General features: G+C 40.5%; 3 protein-coding genes across 7 annotated transcripts in view; 2 read left to right on the top strand and 1 right to left on the bottom strand.

The window, feature by feature from the left end:
• Positions 1-10,747, top strand: part of RMDN3 (regulator of microtubule dynamics 3) — a 38,053-nt gene extending 27,306 nt beyond the window's left edge. For all 5 annotated transcript variants that reach the window (XM_039323865.1, XM_039323866.1, XM_039323867.1 and 2 more), the window contains exons 12-13: positions 2,272-2,352; positions 6,160-10,747. In XM_039323865.1, the coding sequence (XP_039179799.1) occupies positions 2,272-2,352; positions 6,160-6,213 (135 nt within the window). In that variant the 3' untranslated portion in view covers positions 6,214-10,747. The remainder of the gene's footprint in view (positions 1-2,271; positions 2,353-6,159) is intronic.
• Positions 10,748-12,188: 1,441 nt separating this feature from the next.
• Positions 12,189-21,208, bottom strand: LOC120299245 (cytochrome P450 1B1-like). Its single transcript, XM_039323862.1, has 2 exons — positions 18,697-21,208; positions 12,189-13,248 (listed from the first exon to the last, which is right to left on the bottom strand). Exon 1 carries the CDS (start codon positions 20,899-20,901, stop codon positions 18,739-18,741), a length of 2,163 nt encoding a protein of 720 aa, XP_039179796.1. The 5' UTR covers positions 20,902-21,208; the 3' UTR covers positions 12,189-13,248; positions 18,697-18,738.
• CCDC32 (coiled-coil domain containing 32) overlaps positions 20,033-21,703 on the top strand; it is a 120,319-nt gene continuing 118,648 nt past the window's right edge. The window contains exon 1 of the mRNA XM_039323878.1: positions 20,033-20,140. The gene's annotated coding sequence lies outside the window, so the exon portion shown is untranslated. The remainder of the gene's footprint in view (positions 20,141-21,703) is intronic.

Genomic DNA, 21,703 nt, shown 5'->3' with positions numbered 1-21,703 from the left:
CCAGCAACTGCCTCGGCCTGGGAGCGCTGTGCATGCGTGGTGCCGCCCCCTACGCCGGCCAAGGCGTAGCCGGCAAGCGGCAGCGACGGCACAGGCCGACCACTGGCTGGGCCACCAGCTGGCCCAGCCCAAGGGAGGTAAGCCACCCGCCGGGCCCCATGCGCACCAGCAACCCTCCCTGCGCCCGCCGCTGCCCCGCTAGCCTTAACCTTGGCCACTGCAAGTTCGGTGCAGCAGCAGGCAGGCCCAGGCGCTCCTGGGCGGCCATGGCACGCACCAGGGAGGGCGCAGGGCGACCACTGACTGGGCCACCAGCTGGCCCAGCCCAAGGGAGGTAAGGCACCCGCTGGGCCCCACACACGCCAGCAACCCTCCCTGCACCCGCCGGCCTCCCACCCCTGGCCCTCTTTTACTTACATTTAGTAGTTGCTCAGCAGGGAGGGGTGGAAACGTCCAGAAAGCTCACCTTAGCAGCAGACAACTTGCAGCACCGTTTGCAGACTGGGACTTTTGGCGGGCTCAGCAGGGCAGAGCCTGGACAATTCCTATTGGCTTTTGAAAGCCAATAGAATTAGACTCTATTCAAGAGAGTCTATTCTATTGGCTTTCGAAAACCAATAGATTCTATTGGCTTTCGAACGCCAATAGAATAGAGTCTCTTGAATAGAGTCTATTCTATTGGCTTTCAAAAGCCAATAGAATAAGAGGGAGTAGCACAGCTAAGGAAAAGGGGAAAAAAATGGCAGACTGCGTTGTTTGGCGACCCCCGTGAAATAGTCGTTAGACCCCAAATGGGGTCGCGACCCACAGGTTGAGAACCGCTCGTCTAACCTCTTCAGTGTTGAAAATTTTCATGGTAGAACTTAACACATTTCTGAATTTCTCAGGTATAAGCTTCTAAAGAATAAATCCAAATATTAACATTTCAAGGCATAAGGCTGACCTTGTAATTCAAGTATGACTCATATAAATCTGAAAGATGCTTTTGATATTTTTTTTACATGTAACTTGTAAGCTACCATACAGACACGTTCTGTCACTGCTGAAGCATCATTCTCTTCTTAAAACTTCTGTTTCTTCAGCTGAAATTCAAAATGTCACTGTTCTATAAAAATGTATAATAAATGTGTGAGAATGCAACAGGGGGTTTTCAGTCTTTTTAGTGTTGGGATCCCTAAAAGCAATCATTTGTATGAATTTATTATTAGATGTTGATGGTTTTAGCCTATGAATAAAGGAGAATGCCAAACATGGTTTATGCTCTGTCTGGACAAGACAACTGTTGATTTACCAGGCAGAGTGGGAACATGGTGCGCCAGTGACCCAATTGGGAATGTATGAGAACATTGCCTCCTGATGGGGGATCAGCACGCTTAGGCTGCCAAAATGGACCTGCAGGCTAAACTTAGCCTGATGCCTGCCCAAGGAAGAGGTCTCCTTAACAGCAGGGAAAATTCAGACTAGGCAAACGTACCTCAGTCCCAGCTATATGGCCTTGGGCAGCATGCAAGAGGAGCTAAGGCAGTGTTTCTCAACCTTGACAATTTTAAGGCATGTGGACTTCAACTCCCAGAATTCCACAGCCAGCATTGCTGGCTGTGGAATTCTGGGAGTTGAAGTCCACATGCCTTAAAATTGTCAAGGTTGAGAAACACTGAGCTAAGGGCTGCTGCAGGAGCTGTTGCTGCAAAGGCCATCAAAAAGGAGCTTTGCCATTATCTGTGCCATTGCAGTGCAACCAACACACAGAAAAGATGGCCAATCACTCCCACCCTGCCATCCCAGTTTGTATGCATCTTCCCAGGGATTGGTCCATTATTTGAGAATCTCTGCAATAAAGTAAATGGATAGAGAAGTGTTATGTTTCATAAAGAAAAACTGGCCTGAAAAAGGATTGAAAATTAAACTTCTTTGTGACAACCTTGTGCTTGTTGTGAAAGTCAATACCCTGCCTGTGCATGCTTTATTTCAGGGATATCCAACTGGCTGGGGAATTCTGGGAGTTGAAGTCCACAAGTTTTAAAGTTGCCAAGTTTGGACAACCCTGCTTTATTTTATTCAGTGGACTGTATTGGGGGTAAATGTACATAATATAAAGGCCTTACCTAGCTGCTCTGTACTGCAATAGAAGCAAAGTTCAAGAAAGGCTATGATTCTTCCACTTGTACAATGTTAATATTTGAAAGAAATAAACCTGGTTTACTTTACTTTATTGGTTGCAAAAAGGAAAATATCTCATTGTTTTGATTTTCTCTTTTCCTCCTTTTACAGTGCTACAAGGAACTGGGGGATAATTCTAAAGCTGCTCATTGGTTGACTCTGGCTTCAGAGTTGCCCGTTATCACAAAAGAGGTAGCATTTTTTATCTGTTTTTGAAAACAAGGGTTTACAGAGCAATCCACTGGGATGAGAGGTGGTGAGGAAATGAAAGGAAAGGAAATGATAGAAAAAGTGCTGTGCCCTTTGGTCTGATTACTTCATGTCAGTGGAGGCCCTTTCCCCTATTCGCTAAATGTTTTCTTTTTAATTGTAGTTTTCTCTTTCCATCGCTCCCTCTGGGAAAAAAAAAACAAAACCTGCCGGTTCCAGGCCTAAGAAAGTTTTTCTTCTGGAAAAAGGGGCACACGGGATTGCTTTAATGAAAACATTTCTCAGGAAAAGATTTCTTATTTCTCCTGAATATCTGCAGTGGACCTTTTCCACTTTAAAATTTATCTCCTTGTGGACACTCTTTCTTCATAGATGGGGAGACAGGGAGCCTCACAAAATCTTATCGTCTCTGGGATGGCTTTCCATGAATTATAAATCGCCTTTTTTCAGTTCTAGTCTGTCCTCCACCCACCCACCCTGCCTTACTTTGGGCTGCTTATGACATTTTAGTCTTTCTTTCTCTTATGACAAGCCTGCCACTTCTGCAATATTTCCAAAATCTGACTCTTCTTATACTACTGTATGTTCATACTACTGTAGATATTTTTGCTTTCCCATCTAGATCAGCTTTCTCTGAAGGGTCTTGGTAATGCTTGGAGTCCCTCCCTCGCTGCATCTGTGGAGAGCTCCGTAGAGGCGGGGAGAGAAAGATTTTAAGCTCTGTGCCTGTTTGTATTTCTGCTGCAGATCAGCAGAAAGCTCTTTCAGCTAACTCCTGAGACGAGAGGGAGTCCTCTTGGCAGGTGGAAGCAGCTTACAATCTTCCCTGCTGGCTTTCCCATTGACTTTCTGAGGAGGCTGACAGAGAAGATTGCAAATGGCAATTGTAGGGAATTTGGCAACGGGGTGAACAAGTTGTCAAGCACCCAAATCACAATCATATGACTGCGGATGTGTTAGTGTGACATTTTGCGATAGCCAGAGGTGCTTTACATGGGCTGTGAAGCAGCCTTTCTGAGGCTATTGCAGTGGTTCTCAACCTTTTTAATGCCGCGACCCCCAACCGGTCGTAAGTCGAGGACTACTCAACTGGTGCAGCACCGTCTGCAGAATGGGACTTTTGGCGGGCTCAGCAGGGCAGAGACAGCCTGGACAATTCCTATTGGCTTTTGAAAGCCAATAGAATTAGACTCTATTCAAGAGAGTCTATTCTATTGGCTTTCAAAAGCCAATAGAATAAAAGGGAGTAGCAGAGCTAAGGAAAAGGGGAAAAAAACGGCGGACTGCGTTGTTTGGCAACCCCCGTGAAATGGTCGTTCGACCCCAAATGGGGTCCCGACCCACAGGTTGAGAACCACTGGGCTATTGTAACTTGGAGCAGTTGTTAAACAACCGGTCATTAAGTAAGTAATTATCTGTATACCTGCAATTAAAAAAAAGAGAGACTGAACATCTGATAAGAAAATTGCTGTTAATTTCTGAAATTGTTATCATGGAAACAAAAAAAAAATCTGAATTTGGTAGATACCAAATAAGTTTTTTTATTGGAATTAGTATTTCCTAGTATCTGCTGTGATACATTTTTTTTTTTTTTAATTGAAATTTTTCAAAAATTTTACAAATAAAAATCCACCCCCCCCTCCCCAACCACCCCACCCCCCCCCCGACTTCCCAGAACTGAATATAGGATTATTTAACAAATATTTTAAAAATAACATTTGCAATTTATAAAATAATTAATAATAATAATAAAAATCACAATAATAATATATATAATAATAATATACATAACATAAACTTTAAAATGAATAATATATACTAAAAAAGAAAAAAAAAATAAAAAGAGAAGAGAGAGAGAGAAAGAAGAAAGAAGAAAGTAGACGAAGAATAAAGCATATATATATATATAAAAAAAAATATATGAATAATAATACATAAAAAATGTATATATATAAAAAAGAAAAAGAAGAAAGAAAGAAAGAAAAAACAATCCTTACAAATTATAAAAAGGCTAGATAATATTTTTCCATATCCAAATTATGTTGTATAAAATTTATCCATTTTTCCCATACCGCAAAAAAATTTTCTTGAGATTGCTCCTTTAAGAAAGCCGAAATCTTTGCCATTTCTGCCAAATACGAAACTTTATGAAACCATTCTTGTAAAGTAGGCAAAGATTCCTTCTTCCAATATTGTCCTATTAACAACCTAGCGGCTGTAATCAAATTTAACATCAATATAACCTCCTTAGCATCACAGTCCATAACAATACCTAGTAAAAATAATTGCGGAGTAAATTTTACCCTCCTTTTAAAAATTCTTTGAATATTCCACCATATCTTAATCCAAAAAGCTTTTATATGCTTACACGTCAACCAAATATGGTAATAGGTAGCATCCAAATATCCACATCTCCAGCATTTCGGCTGTAGATTAGGGTACATAATGGACATTTTCTTTGGGTCAAGGTGCCATCTATAAAACATCTTATAAAAATTCTCTCTTCAATTTTGCGCTTGTGTGAATTTAACATTTCTTATCCAAATAAGTTCCCAAGTATCCATTGAAATCGTTTCACCAATATTCTGTGCCCATTTAATCATACAATCTTTAACTAGTTAAAGTTCTGAATCTAATTCCACTAAAACCCCATAAACTCTCTTAATATGGGTTGGCCTTTGATCTCTTACTTGTTTTAAAAAAATTTCATCTTCTCTAAGCCAGACCGTTTTACAATCCATCTTCCATCTATCCACTATTTGTCTATATTGGAACCATGAATAAGTTAAATTTTCATGTGTTAATTCTTCCAAAGATTTTAACTGCCAGTCTTGGCCATCCCATCTTAGTAAATGTACGTAAGAGACCTTGTCCATATTTACCCCTTTCCTTATACCTTCTATGGCATGCCGAGGTATAGCCCATAATGGTATTTTGAAGTCACTTTTATAATACTTTCTCCACACTCTTAACAAAGAGTTTCTTATAATATGAGACTTAAAAACCCAATCCACTTTTTTATTAAATATTAAATAGGCATGCCATCCAAAAAATAGGTCCCAGCCTTCCAAATGAAGTATTTCTGTATTTGTTAAATTCACCCAGTCGCTAATCAATGTCAATACTACAGCATCATAATTGCTGTGATACATTTTTGAAGATTTGTTATAATAAATCAATTTGCCAGATCTAAAGTTTAGATTAGATATGTGCTCAGTCAACAGCAGAAAGGCTTTTCCTCTCTTGCATAACGTAAAAGATTAAGAAAGAAGTAGAATTCAGCTATTCAGGATTCTTCTACATCAGAAGTTCCTAAACCATCTGCCATCACAGCTCCCTTTAGCAGGGGTTCTCAACCTTGGCAACTTTAAGACTTGTGGACTTCAACTCCCAGAATTCCTCAGCCAGCAAAGCTGGCTGAGGAATTCTGGGAGTTGAAGTTCACAAGTCTTAAAGTTGCCAAGGTTGAGAACCCCTGCTTTAGTGTAATCTTGATGTACATACCTTCTCTAAAACTCCAAACTCCAAAACTCCAACCATGAACATAAATGAACAATGAAACTTTGTTCAGCAACAAACAATCAAAAGTCCTTCACCCCATCTCTGAACTCTGTCTGCACCACCCCAAGAGAGATACAATTCATAGACTGGGAAACCCTCTTCTACCTGGTACGTAACTAGGAAGCTGGAGAAAGAAGTCTAATCTTTGGGATTGTATGATTTATAAAATTACTTAATAAAATTACTTCCTCGCATTGATTCATAAATGTTTTCTGTCCCATTCTTCAGGATGCAGAAGGCAGCAGAGAAATGGAAGAGATGCAAGCAATTTCTCTTGACTAAGGAATCTTAAATGCTCCATCCTACAATAAGCAGTGAAAAAAATTCCAGTATAAAAAAATTTCTCACTGTGGCTGTTACTAGGCTTCAAGAGCAAATCACAAACTACTATTTCAGCACTTCTTTCTCAAAGATTGTAGCTGGTAATACCAAATAGTTAAAGAAATGTAATTCAGCTCTCTCCCTTATCACAAAATAAGAGGATCCTAATTAACACCTGTGTTTATGTGTTTGTAGAATAGATACTGGCAAATTCATTTGTATTTTTTTCCATACCCATCCAGAAATCTCCAGTACATAAAATTTTTAAACAATTTTTGGGAAAATTGAGATAGCATTATAAAACATGTAGAATTATTTATAGCATCCATATGATTTGTTTTTATTTTTTATCAAATTAGTCCATTCAGGGGCTCCTAAGTGCCTCGTTCATGTCATTTGGAACATCTGCTGGGTGCTTATACTATATTTTGCTCATAGAGAGCAAAGAGTAGCTTGGAATGCCACTGACTTAAGAAAAAAAATAGTGAGGAAATTCTTTAATTTTTCCCTTCTCCTAGTACCATAGCTCTTGAGTTTCTTAAGTGATTGTTTCAACCTAAAGAAATATCATGAAAGATTGTTAATATATTGCCTGAGTTGTATCTAATGTGAAATGAACCAATAGATCATGGCCTTTTGGGCAAATTGATTATCTTTGCTGAATAATATATTAATTCCTATGTCTGCTATTTATTTAAGACGTTTGTTGGTGTTATATATAAGAATATGTGTGGCATATGACATAAATATTTGAAAAGTTGAGGGAGTGACATGGTAAAATTTACAGATGCTGTTCCATGTGGCTTATAAAAAGCAAATGTAGGTGTGGTTTAATAATATAAAAGTAAGAATGCAAAATAAATTAGGTTACTGTTCAGGAAATTAGAGTTATTATCCTTCATAACAAATAATGGAAAATATTCAATTGAAGTGCAAACCTATTCTTTTTTTCATGTTCAAATACTTTATTAATGTTTGTTTACTAGTTGACAGGGTAAAGGATAGTGTGCTGTCCTTGGAATAGCACAGAGCACCCATCTGCAGCATGTCCAGAGACTGGGATGTTCTCCTTCTAGTTCTTAAATATTTTTTGGAGAGGAATAACATTACTGTCAGAAAGAACAATTAAACACTGTTAAGCACAAAACAAAAAACAAGAATTTGCTTCAATTGCAGAACTTAAAAAATACATACCAATACATCCCCCCCCCTGCCTCCTCCCCCCAGGATTGCAGAGAAAGTACATTCTCTGCCAATCCTGGAATCATATGTCCAGTGTACAGCATGGAAAGAAAATTATATTGGAAAAAAAAGTAGAGAGGGACCACATATATGAAGAGACTCTATAGGCTGATAAGCCGAATTGTATAAGAGATGTATGTAACATAGATAACATCAGTGAATATGAGATGGAATTATGTAACCAGTGGGTTTCCACTTGTAGACCAAACAATTTTCCAGAATGCAATATAACTGTTTTCTGTGTGTACTTTGATTTTTGGCAGATATTTTTGAAACCATCATTTCATAATAACTATAGCTATATTATTACCGTGAGGTTTAATACACTCTGCCATGTTGGACATTTCTGTATGATGAGATCAGAAACAACTTGCAGGAATTTGATCCCTTCCCATAAAGATGGATATTCCATTACAGTTAGATTGCTTTTTTAAAATTTTACAAAATAGTGTGGAAGAAAAAGCAATATTTCAGTCCAAAATAATGGGTTTTCCCTGTTTTTTCACATTTGTAACCAAAAACATTTAGAACCTATCTTAAGTACTGTAGTTTCATTAAGATTGCAAACAAATGTGATGATGCTAAGATTATAAAATCAAAATTTTGCAGAAGGAGTAGTGTAATGTTTATATGACCAGGTGCTGAGAATAAGCTGCTAGCTTCCTTACATATCTTCAATAATAACCTATAATTTAGTGGAGCTCCCCGAAGTTGGACTCAAACTGAAGAAATATAAAATATTTTTATAAGACATGAATCCCTAATGTAATAATTCATATTTTAAAAGTCCATATTTACTGGCATTGTTAACATTTTACTCTGGTAATGTAAGACCAAACTCCACCAGTTTCATTTTCCATGCAGACTTCTATATTATCATGCTATTGTCAATTTCCTTATTTTGTTGGGTGGAGGAGAAATTCCTTATGGAACATATCATGTTTTTGTGCCTTGGTTTGTTTTATATTATAACAAGGTATAGAGTATATTCAATTTGAAGTCTTACAAAATTAAACATGTGGCATGTTCTAAGGACAAAGAAATTTGCCCTTGTCCAGGAGAAAATAAAATACATATACTCTATGGCTTTTTCATGCAAATCATTTCAGTATTAGGTTCAAAATGTGCAGAAGCAAGTTTGAGGCAGAAGTTAATTCTGATTGAAATAATCAGCTGCTCATCTAAAGCAGTGTTTCTTTAACTAGGAACTTTTAAGACGTATTTCCAGAATTCCGCATCCAACATGTTGGCTGGGGGAAATCTGGGAGTTGAAATCTACATCTCTTAAAGTTGCTGAGGTTAAACACTAATCTAAAGAGTATCTTGTGAAATCTGTGGCCTTGTTTGCAGAGAAGAAACAGTCCATGCCAACGTTGATTAGCTTTGTTAATAAGTATTTGCTTTCAGAACTCTGCATTTATTTAGCATTTTTTATTCTATGTTAGAACTGAGTTATGAGATGTAACTTTGTCACTTCCATAATTTCCAAAGCATCTTTTTCTGTTCTGACTTAGGACTTATATCTCTTTGTGTAACTTGATGTTTTATATTATTTTATATAACTGACTGGTTTATTATTGCACTTAATTAACTGTTCCTTTCTCTGCTTTAAAGATTGCAGCCAAAGTGAACATGCAGATATTTGACTTTCATAAGAGGTTGACCAGTTTACTGGTGCTTGTTTGTGCACTGAAAATTGCTGGAGTGGCAAATGTGTAAAAGTTTTATGTCAACTAATCAAAGCATCAGCTGCCTATTTTAATACCATTTTAGAACCAGGCTTGTTATCAAAATTAACATGACATTGTTATAATCAGTCATGACCAGAAACAAAGCACCTGTCAAAACCTCATATAGCTGGCAAACATTTAGAGACAAATAATGGTGTTATAGTTAGTCAGAGACTTATAATCTGGCTCGATAAACAGACTCCATCCTGAACCATCAGAAACCATCCTTGGTTATAGATATTCTTGGCTACCATTACCTTTAAGGCAAAAGATTCCAGGACTAGCAGCAGGCTGCAGACTACAATTGAAGAATTCTTGATTTCACCTTAAAAAAAATCATATAGATTTCTTTGTTCTATAGTCTCTGAGCTACATTTTGTCATTAGTAAGGCAGTATCACTTGTCAAACATTCCCAGGTCAATTCTTCAGGAGTCATGGCAATGGATGAACTATGGCTGCTTTCCTAATTCATGGAAATACAGTTTACACTTTAACTATAAAGATTTGAGAATTTAGCTAATGACCAAAAGTGTTGTCTTTGAATACTTTTTTTGAAAAGGCTAAAAAGCATTTATAAAATATGAAAAACTACTAGTGATAGCTGCTGTGCTATATTCTACTACCCAGGGCTAGACCTCATTCAGACTTCTCACTGAGTAAATGGGTTTGCACTGCATTGGAGTGTTCTTTGCTGGTTTTGCCACATTTTCACATTCCATATGAATTCTTCTGAATTGGGACCTTGAATGATTTCCATATTTGTTGACATTATTAATTTACAAATGTGTGAAAGCATTTGTGTTGTATGATACTCTTGGACTGCCTTACAAATATTTTAACATTGCATACAACCAAATCAGTGTAGGGTGGATTCTAAAGCAGCTGTTACAGCGATAAATAAATCTGATTACAAAAGCACTGAAGTTAGGAAAATAAAAGTATTAATCCTTGATGCTGGATTGGCAAAAAGTTGCTCAGGCTACAGCATCTACATTTATCCCTAATACAAGGAAACTTTTTCTTATAATTGGCTCTACTCCTTTGCTTTGAGAATAATAGTGTTCCAAATCTCAAAAGATGCCTGTGAAATTGCTTTAAGTAATTAAGTATTTTCTATGAAATAACTTGAAATTACAGAAGAGAGTAACCTTTGTTCAAAGGTGCTTGGAAAAGCATTGGTTCTTATTCTTTAAGATGCATTTTGAGCAGCCTTATGTTAGGAAAAAAGCATAGATGTGTAACTAATTTTGCTGATTAACTGTGAAATTAAGGGCGGGAATACTTTACAGATGCATTGTCTCCTTATTGCAGGCATTGAAAAGGAGAAAATAGTAATAGAAAAGGACATATTGAATGACTGACATTGAGATATTTACTTTGAGTCTCTTTAAAGACAGCCAAAAAAAGTCTCCATAAAAATTTTCTAATTGTACTTTTGTTCTTTAAAAAAAGCTAATACATGAATTGACTGTATTTAAATCTCAACTCAATTTTATTTGAAATAAAAGTAAAAACACAAAAAGTATGTGCATCATTTACTCCATATGCGATTGTAGCATGATTTCCAATGTATGGGGTTCTACTCATAGGACATTTGCATTGGAAGAAGAAAGGTATTACTTTCATTGATCTTCCTTTGGACTTCCTAAAAAAAGTCTTTTGAACAATACAAGAATGTGTAATGATTAAGATTATATATAAACAACCAATATGATTTCAAAACTATTCTCATTATTTCTATCCATAATTAACAACACTGATGTATGCAGTATGGCTATATCAAAGAAAAAAAATGTCTGTTGTAGCTCCTCCATTTGTCTTGATCTTGGTATGCAAATGGGAGATAAATTCTGTCTAATACACTCAGTGGTGACATTTGCCTTTTTAATGCTGCTACATACATATCTATCCAACCATGAAGCTCTTTGATCCAATCACAATTGGGTGGACAACACAAAAAACAGTAAACTTTATTAAAATTATACACCACAGCTTATTTTGGCTTACTCATGATTCACAACAATTATTCAACACTAAAACAGTCAAGGTTAAAACTTAAATTGCAATTAAAATCATATAATGCAACCCTGATGATATCACAATGCACCCTAAGCTTCTAAAATAATTTGGTTTTAACTAACTTCCAAAAGGCTGTTATCAGTGGAGCCAATCCATTGTTGTTCCAAAAACAACAAACCAATTCTGGGCTTTGCTTCTGTTCCAAGGAATGTGTACCAGTTCTTGAATGGGAGTCCATAGATGCTCCTCGGGTTGTTTAGGAAATGGCATCAGATGGTAAAACATTGAACAGAATAGCAAGATGGAATGTGGAGATCAGCATATCTTACTGCCTCAGAATTTTCTTCTTTCTCCATAACAGAACAATACCCACCTCGATTATAGTCAGAATTGTGCACTCTTTATAGAAACATAGCACAGAATGGTATTTCTAGGAGTTTTCAGAATAAAGGACTAACTACTTTATGGTGAGCTGAGAAATATTGCACAGAAATCATAAATATTGCACTACCTAGGAGTATCCTATACACCATAAGCTACTTAGTAGTTGATTACGCGAAACATTTTTCTTATAGTTCAAGATACAAAAATGTAAAAATATTTTTGGAAGTTTACAGTATAATAGCTTAATTTTTAAAACTCAGAATAGAATAGAACTGGAAGGTTCTCAAGCAGGAGAACCTCAGACAAGTGATTGTCTAGTCCAGGGATTCTCAACCTTGGCAACTTTAAGACTTGTGAACTTCAACTCCCAGAATTCCTCAGCCAGCAAAGCTGGCTGAGGAATTCTGGGAGTTGAAGTCCCACAAGTCTTAAAGTTGCCAAGGTTGAGAACTCCTGGTCTCGTCTCTTCTTAAATTTCATTGTAAATCATGATGCATTTTTTTAAATCTTGGAAATACAGCTTGAGCTAATGATTGGTTCAAATCATAAGATTGACATTGTTTCTATTCTAGTCAGTATTCTCCCACCAACTTTGCCCATTTGTTTTGGGTGTTGGTATTTCTAATTAAAAAGATCATTGTAAAAATTCCACCAGACCTGTTACAAGCCAATGGCACTTTATTATCTTTCCCTAGACTAGACCTGCATTTCTTAAAGAGCCTTTTGGAGCACAGGCTTTTTAAGAGATCCTAATGTATAATGTATCCTACCTGATCACACTTACCACTGAATTTTTATTTCTTTATTACCAGTATTCTATGCCAGATGATGTAAGGTTCTGCTTTTGCAAAAGTGAGCACTGCTTTATTTCCCATAACAGAATATGCATTTTATGAGCTAAATTCTCATTTAGAATTTGTACACTGATAACAAGATACCAGTTGCAAACTATAATACTTGTCAAGTTTGTTTTCTGGAAAAATTCCTTTCTTCAGCTTTTATTCTTGCTTTGAAACCATCAGAGTTTTTGTTGTTGTGGTTGTTGTTCAGAAATAAAGAATTCAGGCAAAAGCAGTCCCTTTCCTCCCGTTTCAGCCACTCTGGCAGGCATATGTGTTGATAAAAGTTATGATGAAAAGTTGTTAATTGCAGGATCATATTGCATCGAAGTGTTTTAACCGTTTTCCTGAACATACTCTGGTGAAGATCATTTTTTACAAAATATATGAAAGATCCATTTGAAGAAAATGGAGTAAAATATTGTTCGGGAAAGAAATTCTAGTCACACTTTTGTATTTTTGAAGGATATGCTTATTTAGACACTTGCTAACTAATCTTGTCTCTGTGATATTCTGTCTGAAGTAAAGATTATTTCAGTTGACCTTTTAAAAGGAAATGTCTTTTCATCTTATGATCCTTGGCTGCCAGACTCCAACATCCTTTATCATATTATGACTTGCACACCAAAATGTCTCTGATGTGTTAGATTCAAATTGCTGATTTCTCAACTGTGAAAAGGACACAGATGTTCTCTCCAGTGGTAGCTCCAAAGAACTGGCTCAGAACACATCATCATAGCAAAGGAGCACCCATGGGAACCATCAATGTCTTTGCAACTGCCTGAAAGGGAAAAAAAAAGACATTGGCAGGCAGGTTCCAGAGTTAAGCAGATATAATTGCTCAGAGGATTGTTGTTGGACTGGGTCCAAAGAACAACGGAGTTCTTCTGTGGTTTTCTGCTAACATTTTCAAGTCATTGCAACATCTACACCATCTTATTCCCATCAGTAATCTCTGAATGATAAAACTGGAATGGTAAACCAACTTAAGTGAGGTTAGATTTATTAAGCTTTTTACTGATTTCTATTACTGGAAGAAAAAGATTTAATTTTATCTGACATTATTTCTATTACAATTTTATATTATTTTATTCTTTATTATAAGCTGTCTTAGTAAAGCTTGTTCTAAAACTGAGGGGTAGGGATTAATACAATATTTGGATTTGGATTCTAAATAAAATTCTTACATTGGTAATTTACAAATTGCACATTTCCATTTGAATAAGTTTCACTTGAAGCATTAGGGCTTGTTCCAGAGTCTAATTTCTAACAGACAAATGCTTTTACAGTTTTCTTCACTTACCTGTGAATATATGTAAGAAAGAAAGCAGTAAAAAATCAGAACCCCTGTAAAATTGTTTAGTGGGTTGCTTAGATTTAAACTTGGAATATCCCAAATGGTGAATTAGTCCTGTTTGCATCATGAGGTCAAGCACATCAGGTAAGTGTTTGTGTTTGTAGGTGCGTATTAGCTTTCAGGCTAGAGCAGGGGTGTCAAACTTGCAATGTCATGTGACGTGTCGCAACTTTTTTGTCATTGCTGGCAATGGGGTAGGCGCAGTTTCACTATGATGCATCTGGCCCGTAGCCCGGCAGTTTAACACCACTGCACTAGAACATTGCTCCAAGTCCCAGTAAGACAGATAATAAATAAGGGTGTAGCTACTCTAAAATAATTCCTAACTCATTTGCATCTCAACTTTGTAACCAGGTTTGCTCCTTCTATACCCTGGTTTAACCAGTTTGAATAAACCATGATTCCCTGGTTCTCACAACATGCTAAATCAAAATAAAACAAACCAATGTGTGGTGTATAATATATGAATTAGGGCAATATCTTGGATATAGTCTACCCATAGCCTTTTCTCTAGTAGTCCATTTGTTGTTGTTGTTAATTGCGAAGTCGTGTCCGACCCATCGCGACCCCATGGACAATGTTCCTCCAGGTCTTCCTGTCCTCTACCATCTTCTGGAGTCCATTTAAGTTCACACCTACTGCTTCAGTGACTCCATCCAGCCATCTCATTCTCTGTCGTCCCATTCTTCTATTGCCCTCAATCTTTCCCAGCATTAGGCCCTTCTCCAGTGAGTCCTTCCTTCTCATTAGGTGGCCAAAGTATTTGAGTTTCAACTTCAGGATCTGGCCTTCTAAAGAGCAGTCGGGGTTGATCTCTTCTATGACTGACCGGTTTGAACGCCTTGCAGTCCAAGGGACTCGCAGGAGTCTTCTCCAGCACCATAGTTCAAAGGCCTCAATTCTTTGGCGCTCATCCTTTCTTATGGTCCAACTTTCACAGCCATACATTGCAACTGGGAAAACCATGGCCTGGACTATACGCACTTTTGTTGGCAGGGTGATGTCTCTGCTTTTTAGTATGCTGTCTAGATTTGCCATAGCTTTCCTCCCCAGGAGCAAGCGTCTTTTAATTTCTTGGCTGCAGTCCCCATCTGAGGTGATCTTGGAGCCCAGAAAAATAAAATCTGACACTATCTCCATTTCTTCCCCATCTATTTGCCAGGAATTGAGAGGGCCGGATGCCATGATTTTGGTTTTCTTAATGTTGAGTTTCAAGCCAACTTTTGCACTCTCCTTCTTCACCCGCATCAAGAGGCTCTTTAGTTCCTCTTCACTTTCTGCCATTAGAGTGGTATCATCTGCACATCTTAGGTTGTTGATATTTCTCCCGGCAATCTTAATTCCAACTTTTGATTCATCTAGCCCTGCCTTTCTCATGATGTGCTCTGCATATAAGTTAAATAGGCAGGGCGACAGTATACAGCCTTGCCGGACTCCTTTTCCAATTTTGAACCAATCAGTGGTTCCGTGTCCAGTTCTCACTGTTGCTTCTTGACCCGCATATAGGTTTCTCAAGAGACAAATAAGATGGTCTGGTATTCCCATCTCTTTAAGAACTTGCCACAATTTGTTGTGATCCACACAATCAAAGGCTTCTAGTAGTCCATATAAGAATATATATCCTGGACTTATGACTGCAACTGAGCCCAAATTTCTATTACTAAGCATGACAGTTGTTAAGTGAATTTTGCCCCATTTTACATCCTTTCTTGCCACAGTGAATCCCTGTAGTTGTTAAATTTGTAACCCAGTTGCTAAGCGAATCTGGCTTTGCCACTGACAGCCTGTCAGAAGGTCACAAAAGGTGATTGCATGACCCCAGGATGCTACAACCATTGTAAATATATGTTAGTTGCCAGGTGTCCGAATTACATGACAGTGGCGATGCCACAACGGTCACAAGTATGAAAAGTGATCATAAGTTACTTTTCCCAGTGCTGTAACTTCGAGTGGTCACTACGAGAATGCTTGTAAGTTGCTGTAAACATTTGTGAAAAGAAAAAAAAACTTTTATTCAGGGACATTCGGTCACATGTTTAAAAGTGTGAAGTAACTGAGACTTGAATATTATCATATAACAAATATGAGAGACTGCCATCTAAGAAAATGATACTTCATGCAGAGTAATGAAATGCTTTAGAATTCAATTATTTGGGGTTTTGTTTTGTTTTTTTAATTGTTACTTTGTAAAGTTTAAAAGCTGCTGTTTGTTCAAACTTGTTAAATGTTTGGCTAGCAAATAAGTAGATGTACAGGTAGTCTTCAACGTATGTCCACAATTCAGCCCAAAGCTTATATTGCTAGGTGAGAAATTTGTTAAGTGGGTTTTGCCCCACTTTACGACTTTTCTTGCCACATTTGTTAAGTGAATTTCTGCAGTTGTTAAATTTGTAACCCGGTTGTTAAGTGAATCTGGTTTCCCCATTGACTTTGCTTGTCAGAGGTCACAAAAGGTGATTACGCGAGCCCAGGAGACTGCAATTGTCGTAAATCAGAGTCATCAAGCATCTGAATGTAAGTCAGGTGACCATGGGAATGCTGCAATAGTCATAAATGTGAAAATCGGTGATAAGTTACTTTTTTTCAGTGTTGTTGTAACTTTCAACAGTCACTAAGCGAACTGTTCTAAGTTGAGGACTACCTGTAGTTTCTACTCACACTTCAATCAATGAATCTGCATGAACATCCTTCCACTACAGAATTCAATTCTAATGTGAGATTATCTTCCTGCATTTTTTCAAGGGATAAAAGTTATTTATCTACATTTACTTGTTGCCCAACTCCAACAGACCCAGTTAACCCAGTTAAAATCCCTGCAGTCACTTGCAGAAGATGAAAAGTGAATTAAACCGATTCTCTTCCTACTTTGTGAAATGAAGAGTCGTTTAAGCATGGGTCTTTCTACACATGACTTTTTCCCAAAAACATATGGACACAGCTGGATTGTATGCAAAAAAACTCTGTATTATGTGTGATATTTTGGGCTGGGGAAGGAATGCATACTATTAATTTCCTATCTTATTCTCTATCCAAGCTTACATAGTAAGACAAGGGATAACGTACAGTAAAAAAATTGTCTACATTGCTATTTATTTGTAAATAAAATTTGCAGCCTCCCCACAGCTCAAGTGACTCCAGGTCATGTACAAGCTAGAAATAGACAATACAATATACACAAAAGGCAGTAACTGAGAGATTAATAAACCAACTCATTAATAAAGTTTCCATAAGAGATTATCTGCAAAGGGAAAAAAACAAATCTTCAAAGACAGGCATCAGAACAGAGAGGACAGGCAGTCAGGACCCATCAGATTACACTATTAACAATGGAACTTGGAGCATGTCCATTCTGACTGGATGGGTTGAAACGATGGGATTATTTAATTGTTTATTATTTTGATTTAAGTACCACCCAGCTCTAATCAATTCTGCGCATCTCACAACATAAAACCAGAGCAATAGATAAAAACATAGTATAGGATTGTTATAAAAAGCCCAGCAGCCTCTACTTAATGATGATTTGACATCTCAGAATTGTCTTTTGATTCCTTCTCCCTGCTTATTTTAATTCTTTATTATAGCATCTGGCTTTGAATTCTGAAACATTTTTTTTGCCTTTAGTCATAAACACATAACATCTTATTTTTCAGCATGAGAAACATGTAGGGAATAGAAATAACAAAACACATTTATATGCCATGAGATTATTTCCATATTGAAGTATAATACGTTGGATGCCTAACATTGAATCAAAGTTTGCTAATTTTATTAACTATCTGGCAATACTGGGATGCAGTCAAGGTGCAAGCCATTAATGGATAATAGGTCTTGCTCTGAAAAAAGTTAGAGCACTCTGCAAAGATGCTGCTGATTTCTTCAGGTGGAGGCTACTGTTTTTCTTCTTCATCATCATCATCACAAATTAAAACTGCTCCAGATCTAACAATTATTCACCATGGAGGCATAAGGATGTACAAATTGTGACAAGAAGACTACACTTTTTCTAGGCAAAGTGTGTGCCATGGCTATAAAGAAATACAAATTCAAAGGGGAAAAGGTGATTCCAATTAGATATGGGAAAGGAGGTAGCACCTGTGGACACATTAATTAAAGCTAGTTTTTCTTATTTCAGTGTGAGCCCAAGACCAACACAACTTCTTCAAGAAGTTATAAACTGAATTACTGCACAAATTACTGTACAAATATAAGGAGCACTCCCTCCCAATTGCGGCTCCTTGCCCATGTATATAACTAGGTATGTTTATTGTCACTGTGATCAACCACGCACTTTCTCCATAAGTGCTTCCCATTAAAGTAGTTAATCACAGCATCCAACCCTTCTTTCTTCCCTCCCTCTCCCACACACACACCAGACTCCTAAGTGACAACTAACTTGACAGAATTGATATAGTGGGGGGAAAAGCACCAGGACATTTTTCTCCATTTTACCCAGCTGCTGAGAGTAATAAAACAGCATGTTCCACATCTTATAACAGGATAACTCTGCCCAACATTGCATTCTGAAACCAAAATACCAGATACACCATTCTGATGGAGATGCAGAACAACCTTTTTTCCATCTACATTTTAGTTACTGATCACCTTGAGCCTAAGGCAGTTGCAGTTGAGCACAGCAAGCGGGCACCAGCCTGAGAAGGCTTTTTTGGACATAGGGATGGGGACACCAGTTCAATTGCTTTGATCATCTTCAGATGGGGGGGGGGAGAGCCCAGCTGAAATTTGACAGAGGACTTCCTTTGTCTGAGTTCCCGCTGCTGATAAAGTGAAGACGCTGATTTCAGAAACGTTAGTCAAGGAAAGGCAACTGTTCCCCCCCCCCACACACACACACTCTCCCGCCACGGCGCTTACTCCAGAATTAAAGGTGGTTCTGCAAGGCAGGTCGCGCTGGCGCTAAGAAGGGCAGGCGATGTCGGTGTTGCTCCGGCTCCTGTCCTCCTCGGCCCGGGAAGTGCTTCGCCTAGTCACCGACAAGGTGTAGGGCAGAGGCCTGAGAACCAGCCCGTGCTCGCAGTCCACCCTTATCTCCTCGGCTGGGTTGGCCGTCAGGTCGCATTGGTGCAAAAGGATGGCGGTGAAGAGGAAGAGCTGCAACTTCGCGAGCTGATCCCCGATGCAGCGCCTCTTGCCCATCGAGAATATCAGGACGCGGCGAGCGAGGTCCCGGTCGAGAGTCTCCTGCCGGACGTCCAAGAACCGCGTTGGGTCAAAAATGTGCGGGTCCTTCCAGCAGACCCGATCGTGGTTGACAGACCATTGGTTGACGAAAACCACAGTGCCCTCGGGGATGTGGAAGCCGTCCAGGAACACGTCGGCGGTGGTGGCGTGCGGGATGGTGACCGGAACTAAACTGCTGTAGCGCAGCATCTCGTAGAGGAAGGCTTCCAGGCGAGGCAGGGAGGCGCGATCGTCAGCCGTCGGAAGCCGCTCGCGACCGACCACGCGGTCCAGGTCCGTCTGCAACTGTTCTCGCAGCTGCGGGTGTTTCAGAAGCAGCAGCAGCAGCCAAGCTAGGGCAGCCGACGTGGTGTCCTGACCGGCGCCGAAGAGATCGGTCAGCGTGCTTTCCGCGTAGTCCCCGAGGGGTCCTTCTTTCCCCCCGGGGCCGTGCTCCATGCGGCCCAGGATGGCATCGCTAATGTGACGGGGAGGGGTCCCGGGCTGGAAAGTAAGCCGATGCTGCGCCACCTTGGCGCGCACGAACTCGAGCATCTCCCCGTTGATAGCCTGGAAATCGCGGAAGACGCTTCGCACCGGGTTGGGGAAGGACAGCAGCCAGGGCAGCACGTCCACCAAGCTGCCCGCCGCCACCGTCTGCCCGAAGCGGTCGTTCCTGCCCAGCAGCGCGCGGAACTCGCCGTCGGCGTGGCTGTAGCGCTGCCCGAAGCAAAGGGCGCACATCACGTTGGCGTTGGCCACGGCGAGCAGCGGCAGCGGGTTGACGTAAAGGCCGCCCTCGCTCAACTTCACCAGCCCGTCGATGAGCTCCTGCGCCTCGGCCGTCACGTGCTCCTCGAAGAGCCGCTTGTTGGGCGCGTTGCCCGTCGAGAAAGCGCGCAGCGTGGCGTGCGCCACCCGCCGCTGCGCCCGCCACCGCTCCGTGTAGCGTCCGAAAGCCACGCTCTTCCCGTCGGAGACCATCCGGAAGGAGGGAAAGTCGGGTCTGCCCGCGAAGGGCCCGCCTTGCTGCACCAGCGCCTGCCGGATGGTCGCCTCGCCGTTGAGCACCACGATGGAGCGCGAACCCAGGCGGAACTGGAAGACGTCGCCGTAGCGCTTGGCCAGCTCGCAAAAGGTGAGGTGAGGGTGGCGACCCAGCTGCAGGGCGTTGCCGACCAGCGGCCATCCGACGGGGCCGGGAAGGCGTTTGCCCGGAGCCGCGGAGCGCTTGCGCGCCGCCCAGAAGTAGAGCAGGAGGGCGCAAGAAAGCAGCAACGCCGGCTGCAAGACGCTCTGGACAGGCGCGGCGATCTCCCCGCCCCGTCTGTCCTCGCTTTGCACCATCGTTGTGGCCCTTTCACTTTCTAAGGGGGAGAGGAAGGGTCCTTCTCTGCGCCTGTGGGGAGCAGCGACTCTCAGCCCGAGGGCGCGGGCCCTCCTTTTGCCCCCGGTTTTTGCTCTAATCGGGCAGGTCGGCCGCGATTTTATAAGCCGTCTAAGGGGGTGTGTGCCGAGGCGAGCCTGTCTCCCTCCTCCTCCTGCTCCTCTCCCCCCTTTGTGATGGTCCCAGAGTCCCCTGTGCGCAGCCATGCCCTGCTTCCCTTCCAGAGAGAATAGCAAGAGCAGGCCGAACCAGCACGTCAGGAATGCATGCAGCTTTCCAAAGCCCGCTTCCTGCCTGATCCCCACAGCAAGAGCCAAAGGCAGGCGGGAGAGTGGCTGGACTCTGCCAGCCACCTTTGACTGCCTTGGAAGGCTGCTGCTTTCGTGACTGGAGGGAAAAAGAGCAATGACCAAAACCAGTAAAGGAGGAAGCCGGCTGGAAGTTTGGCCTACAGGCCAAGAGCCAAGGCTTTGCTGCTGAGATTCCTGCAGCTTTTGGACTGGCAGCCTCATTTTCCCTCTCTTATGAAACGGGATACGAGTACACTAGGCAGACTTTACAAGTAGTCCTCAACTTACAACCGTTCATTTAGTGACTGTTCAAAGTTCTAACGGCACTGAAAAAAAGCGACATAACCGTTTTTCACACTTAAGACCATTGTGGCATTCCTGTGGTCACGTGATCAAAATTCAGATGTTTTGGCAACTGACTCGTGACATTTGCAGAGTCCTGGGTTCATGCGATCACCTTTTGTGACCTTCTGACAAGCAAAGTCAATGGGGAAGCCAGATTTCACTTAACAGCCACGTGACTCACTTAACAATTGTGGCAAGAAAGGTCACGATAGGGGGCAAAACCCACTTAACAAATGTCTCACTTAGCAACAGAAGCTTTGGTCTCAATTGTGGTCATAAGTCAAAGACTACTGTATACTAATGAGATGGGTGGGTGGAGGTTGATTTTCTTTTTTTTTTCTTCTCAGTGTTTACACTGAGCGCAGGGTCCTCTTTTTTTTTTCCAGATCAACCAGTTCTGACAAGATGTGCAGCTTTGACTGCAACATTGACTGATTGGCTAGTTACCAGAGTCTGAAGTTGTGGGTTGAGAGAGAGTATCTGGCTCAAAATCACCCATCCAGCTTTCATAACTAAGGTGGGATTAGAACTCACAGTCTCCTGACTTCTACCCTGTGCTTTAATCACTACACCAAACTAGATGTCTAAGAGCCCATTTCCCTATAATTCAGTGGTTCTCAACCATTTTAATGCCGCGACCCCCAACTGGTCGTAAGTCGAGGACTACCAACCGGTCATA

This window comes from Crotalus tigris, unplaced genomic scaffold (assembly GCF_016545835.1).
Source record: "Crotalus tigris isolate CLP2741 ecotype Arizona unplaced genomic scaffold, ASM1654583v1 scf7180000024285.889131, whole genome shotgun sequence".
In the NCBI taxonomy this organism is placed as follows: Eukaryota; Metazoa; Chordata; class Lepidosauria; order Squamata; family Viperidae; genus Crotalus; species Crotalus tigris.
Note: the sequence above shows the minus strand (reverse complement) of the source record. Positions and strands in the feature narration are given on the sequence as shown.